Source organism: Priapulus caudatus, unplaced genomic scaffold, assembly GCF_000485595.1.
Source record: "Priapulus caudatus unplaced genomic scaffold, Priapulus_caudatus-5.0.1 Scaffold521, whole genome shotgun sequence".
Lineage (NCBI taxonomy): Eukaryota > Metazoa > Priapulida > Priapulimorpha > Priapulimorphida > Priapulidae > Priapulus > Priapulus caudatus.
The window spans coordinates 160253-166380 of NW_014577582.1; the positions used below are offsets into that span (position 1 = coordinate 160253).

Below are 6128 nucleotides of genomic sequence, written 5' to 3' on the forward strand. Positions count from 1 at the left end.
TAACGACGTTTGCACAGGTATGATCTCGGCTTCACAACACGAGCGGACGACCTTGATCACACGTATGTCTGATAGGTAACGTATGACCTTCACGCAGGTACGATGACGTCACGCGTAAGACAGCGCCACAGTTGCCGCCGATCTCCTGTGCGACACGAGATGCTGCTGTTGTTGTTGTTGTTGTTGTTGTTGTTGTTGCTGTTGCTGCTACTGTTGTTGTTGGTGGTGGTGGTGTTATTGTTGTTGCTGCTGCTGTTGTTGTTGTTGTTGTTGTTGTTGTTGTTGCTGTTGCTGTTGGTGTTGATGATGATGATGCTACTGCTGCTGCTGCTGTTGCTATTGATGCTGCTGCTGCTGCTGCTGCTGGGGATGATGATGATGACGATGTTGCTGCTGCTGCTGCTACTGCTGCCACCGCTCTTGCTACCGTTGCTACTGCTGCTGTTGCTACCGCCGCTGCGGCCGCTGCCACCGCTGCCACCGCTGCCGCTGCTGCCACCGCTGCTGCTGCTGCTGCTGCTACCACGCGCACACTATCGCTCTCCTCGCGCCAGTTCTCCCACTGCTGATCGGCAATCGATGTCAATAGTCACGTGACCTCGTGGACGACGGCTGATTGGAGGAAGGCACCGGCGGAGCTCCTGTGGCGCTGAAACAAGCCGACTGGGACGTTGTAGGCGCGTGCAAGAGAGACGGAAGCGCGCGCAGCGAGGAGGAGGAGTAGGAGGAGGAGGAGGAGGGGGGGATGCTGACGTGGGTGGTTGGTTGCGCGGGGAGGAGAACCGGTGCTTGTCGGATGCATACGACAGATGCAATCATAGAAATAATATCGATAGGTTATCTACATTATTTCTATGGATGCAATGCGTCATCGCGGCGCGTGCCTGCTCGCGTGCGTGCCCGTGTGCGTGCGTGCGTGCACCTGTGTGTACGCGTGTGCGTCTGTGCGTCCGCCTGCGTGCCTACGTATACGTGCGCGCGTGCGCCTGTGTGCACGCGTGTGTGTGTGCACGCGTGCGTGCGTGCGTGCGTGCGTGCGTGCGTGTCGCTACGAGCGATTGCGATAATAACGAAGGACACGGGGCGATCACCGCGGACGGGTCTCTCTGATTTTTCCGGCCGAACTGAATTGCCACAAATGACACGCTGTGGTTAAGATGGCAATCACTGCTTTGTCTGCTGCGAGTTTGTCATGTCGATATATCCCGCCTGCCTCTTAGCTGCTATGCTGCAGCCTGTGTCTCTATCTGCCACGATGTAACCAGCATATCTGGCCGCTCTATTATAATTCTCTGTCTGTCTACAACAACTCTCTCTCTCTGTCTCTGTCTGGCTCTGTCTGTCTCTGTCTGTCTGGTAACAAGCGGGGTTGTGACACATAGCAGGGTCTCTGCGGGGTTTGTGCGACTATCGCCTCTATCTCGTATGTCGTATGACTTCCTGTCGTATCAATGACTATATATCTCATGCGATCTCATGCGATCGAAAACCAATGAAGTTTTAATCCAAGAGATAGACGAGTTTAATCATAATGTTCTATACGGATAGCTTGAAAAGCATATTCCATGCAATAGAAATGATTCTAATGCCAATAAAAATACTCGTAATTTATCTAATCAGTGGGAAATTGAATTCATTGCGATTTAAACCACTTTCTGTTCCAATTAAACTTTTAAATGGGTTTTAAATAGATAATTTTCCGTTATCATTTTGTATCCAATGTGTTTCAGAAGCGTTAAAACAACATTATTTTATGGCTAATTTCTGGAACCGGTTACTCATATTTTATTCAATGTGGTGACGCTTTGCCCAGCCTCGGGCCGTTTTCTAAACCAAATTACGACAATAACTGACAAAATTCTGTTTGTCTGCATCTACGCGTAACGACGATAGTTATAAACAGTTTATTTCCTAGTGGAATAGTAATTAACGTTCTTGCAATTGGAACGTCGAGGCAAATCACATCTACGGATATCTGATTGGGATGACAAGTGTCCAAGCAACAACAGGAACAAAGGTTCCATCCTCAGAGGATGAAAGACCTGTAGTAGCAAGATGTCACATTAATGCTTCCGCGATCCTAGGACAGTTAGCAAATATGATTGCTTATAATTCCTGAATATATATTTATTATTTTAATTAATGCTTGTTATTGCACAGTAGCAGTAGAACTACATTGGCGTGGTAGTAACTAACCTACATGTTGTTTAGTATAGTATTCAACAACAATAATGATGACCTTCGCTGCTTCATATTTTGCAAGAGTTTCCAGATACTAAAATTAATTCCAGATTGATTATTATATTTAATTTTAGATTAATGTAGTTTCCAGAACTACATTGGCGTGGCGGGTAGCTACACGTTGTTCTGTAGCGTTCAACGACCAAAAGATGAGGACCTTCTCAGCTTCATAGTTTGACAAAATTGTCGTTTTATTCGTTTAATTGTTTAGTTTATTTAATTGTTTATTTAATTGTTTAATTGTTTATTTAATTGTTTATTTAATTGTTTAATTGTTTATTTAATTGTTTAATTTGTTTTGTTTCTCGTAAATCGCAATAGCCATGGACGCTGCGTGCGCTGGTGCTGTCTCAGAGTCTTGAGTATGAATAGCTGGGATCAGCAAACAACGTGGACGAGGTGGCTATAATGTCTTTGTAAGTGAAAAGTCTTATAAGTCTTTGTAATGTCGTGGTAAGTACATTCCTTTGTAGGCCAACCAGTGAATCAAGCACTATAGAGACCGCCAATCAACGCAGATACAACTTAACAGCAAATTGGCATCGGAATCACGCCAAATAAGGTCATGATTTAGTGAAAAACATCGAATCGGGGTCAAGGCTCGATCACATTGATTAGAATATTAGTAGTCGGCCAGTCGTGGGACTAGACGCTGACAAATATCAGCGTGCAGGGTTCAGCAGTTTATTAGATACAAATCAGATTATAATATCATCAGATATATATCAGATATACAGATTATAAAATCATTGCACCAAACCGTCGAAATATCTGAACGTTTGGCGGCAAAAATTGATATTTTCTCTCAAGGGGAGTCAAAACGTCTGCTTAAAAATCCCTACCGCCGTCAGGATGGCTGGCTTTCCGATGACGTCATCCCAATGGAGCGCGTGTTAACGAGCGCGCAACATCCGATAAGTGAGTGACCGGTAAATTAAATTCACATCAAAGTTGCATGAATCCCTCCCCTCCCCTTCCCTCTTCCCCTCCTCCCCATCCTCTTCTCACGCACGGCTGCGGCCGGGGGGGGGGTGAAGAGTTGCGGAGTAAATGAGGTCACGCGACTGAGTTACAAGAAAATTTGCGAGACGGGGAAGAGTCAGAGAGGGAGAGAGAGAAGGGGGGAGAGCGTTTGTGTGCGTACCCGCACGTGTGTGTATGTGTGTTAAGAGTAAAAAGGGAGAAAGTGATCAAGGAAAAAAAGAGACGAATAGACAGACCGATAGATAGATAGATAGATAGATAGATAGATAGATAGATAGATAGTTAGATAGATAGATAGATAGATAGATAGATAGATAGATAGATAGATAGATAGATAGATAGTTAGATAGATAGATAGATAGATAGACAGATAGATAGATAGATAGATAGATAGATAGATAGATAGATAGATAGATAGATAGATAGATAGATAGATCTTCTCCCCCACCCCCCGCGGCTACGTTCAAGGAAACTTACAGGGAATCACACCTTCATTCGTGACGTTCAAAGCGAAAAAGGGCACACGACTAGCTACTATAAATATATAATAATGTCACGGTATCTGGCCGCGGGCAGCATGGGTGTGAGGGCGGGCGAGGCAGGGCAGGAGGGGCGCAGAGCGGGAGGCGACGGGGTCAGGGCCAATGACTAGCTACACGCCTGTATGCGTTTATCACGCGCGCACGCACGCACGCATGCACGCACGCACGCACGCACGTAAAAGGAACGCTGACCGTCGATTTTTTTTTTCGATTTTTTTTTTCTCGAAACGATTTGCGAAGATATCATGTCGCGTGACGAAAAGTATGAAGTTGTTGTTTTTGTAAAAACAAGGTTAAACAATAATAAACACAATGTTCCTCTCACTCGTTCGCTGATATTGTTTCTACTCCTCGCGATTTCTAAGCCACAAGTACTACAGTCGACACTAATCAAATAACTCTCGCTACGCCGTTCAGTGTTAAATGAACATGCATCGAACTTTTATTAGCTAAACGAAAGGAAGCGTTACACAGCGATTGATTGATTTTTAATTAATCGATTCGCGAAATCGATTGCTTGATGACAGAGATTCGGAAGAAGCGAGGAGAGACAGAGTAATTTTTTACAGATTTATGATGACGATGAACACAAGAGTTTATATATATAACGTGGCGTGTCTCTCAACTCTCAGCTACGCACTACGGTGGTTGGGGTGGGGTGGGAGCAAAGATGTCCGCTACACCATCTCGCGTCCGGCCATCATTATTATTATACTCCAGCGAAAAAGAAAACAACTTGTACGACGTGAATAAACAAAACTCTCTGCTTATGCCGACTCCGTGACGCGCGCGTCAGCGCACCGACCGAGTCTGCCAAAGGGAAACCTCTTCACGGTTTTCGACGACGTCACCCGTGCCGTCACTCACTCAACACTTCCGATGACGTCACACACAAAATGCGCTCATTTTTCGACTACGTCACACACAAAACGCGCGCGCTGGCTCGACACGTCACGAACTCGGCATAAACAGGCGCGGGCGAGCGTTCGCGTTGACGGCGATGGTGGCGCCGGGCGTTTAGAAGCGGCGAGCGGCGCGTTCGTCGACGATGACGAGGGAGGAGCGACGGCCGCTGCTGATGACGGTGTGGTGCTTGGAGCGCATCACGCTCAGGTTGCTCTCGGCCTGCTCGGCGCGGCTCTCCGAATCCTCGAGCTCTCTCTGGTAGCGACGCAGACGGCCTGTGACGTTCTGGTTCTGCGCCTCCTGCGGAACGAACGTACGAACACCCGCGTGAACAACCGTGTGAGCAACCGTGTGAACAACCGTGTGAACAACCGTGTGAATGAACGTACGAACAGCCGTGTGAATCTCATCTGATCGAAATTTTAACTAATTGCAACTATAGTTTTCGCAAGAAGCTCTAGTGAGGGAGAGCGAGGAGGTATAGGTATAGGGTATAGGAGAGGCCAAGGCGAGAAATGAAAAAGGAAGGAGCGAAAGGTAGAGCAGGACTGGAAAAGAAGCGAGCGAGAAGTAGAGTAGGAGGTGAAAAGAAGCGAGCGAGAGGTAGAGTAGGGGTGAAAAGGAAAGCAAGTGAAAGTGCGAGCGACAGGTAAGATGGGAATGAAAATGTAGCACGGTGAAGTAAGATAGGGGGTAGTCTAGTGCTATAGTATGTAAGAACCCCACACTAGCTGCTGGACATTAAACCGCAACCTCTGTCTCCTACGCTCCTACACCCAGTCAACCGCACCTTCTACAAGCTGTTACTGTTGTGTTTAACCCTCTCCGCTCCTGTAACCCGCGCACTCCGACCCGTACTCAAAGATTCTATTATATTCGACTCTATCTCAGGCTCTATCTCATATTCTATCTCGCACGCTGTCTGATTCTCTGTTTCACGTTCTGTCTCACCCTGTCTCACAATCTGTATCACACTCTAGCTCACACTCTATCTCACACTCTATCTCAAACTCCATTCCACATCTTGATCCACTCTCTATCTCACACTGTATTTTATTATCGATGCCACACTATGTCTCACATTCTATCTCAAACTCCATTTTACATCTTGACCTGTACTCTATCTTACACGTTGTCTCACAATCTGTCTAACACTCTGTCTCACTCTCTATTTCACATCTTGACTCACACCCTGACCTACACCCTGTCTCACACTCTATTTCACACTTTATCTCACACTATATTATCCGCCCTATTTCCTACGCCTGGTCCATGATCTGTCTCCTATTATCTCATATGGTCTATATATGCCCACTATCTCTAACATTCTTTCTCTCGCTTTAACTTATTAAGCTCCCCTGCTCTCTCACTCTGTTTCCAATATTCTCTCTCTTCCTCTCTCTCTCTCTCGCTCTCTCTCTCTCTCTCTCTCTCTCTCTCTATCTCCCTTTCTCT

General features: G+C 46.3%; 1 protein-coding gene across 1 annotated transcript in view; it reads right to left on the reverse strand.

Annotated features, from left to right (window-relative positions):
- Positions 1–4179: 4179 nt before the first annotated feature.
- Positions 4180–6128, reverse strand: part of LOC106811269 (paramyosin-like) — a 14016-nt gene continuing 12067 nt past the window's right edge. Inside the window, exon 9 of the mRNA XM_014814831.1 lies at positions 4180–4972. Coding sequence (XP_014670317.1) covers positions 4785–4972 — 188 coding nt within the window. The 3' untranslated portion in view covers positions 4180–4784. The remainder of the gene's footprint in view (positions 4973–6128) is intronic.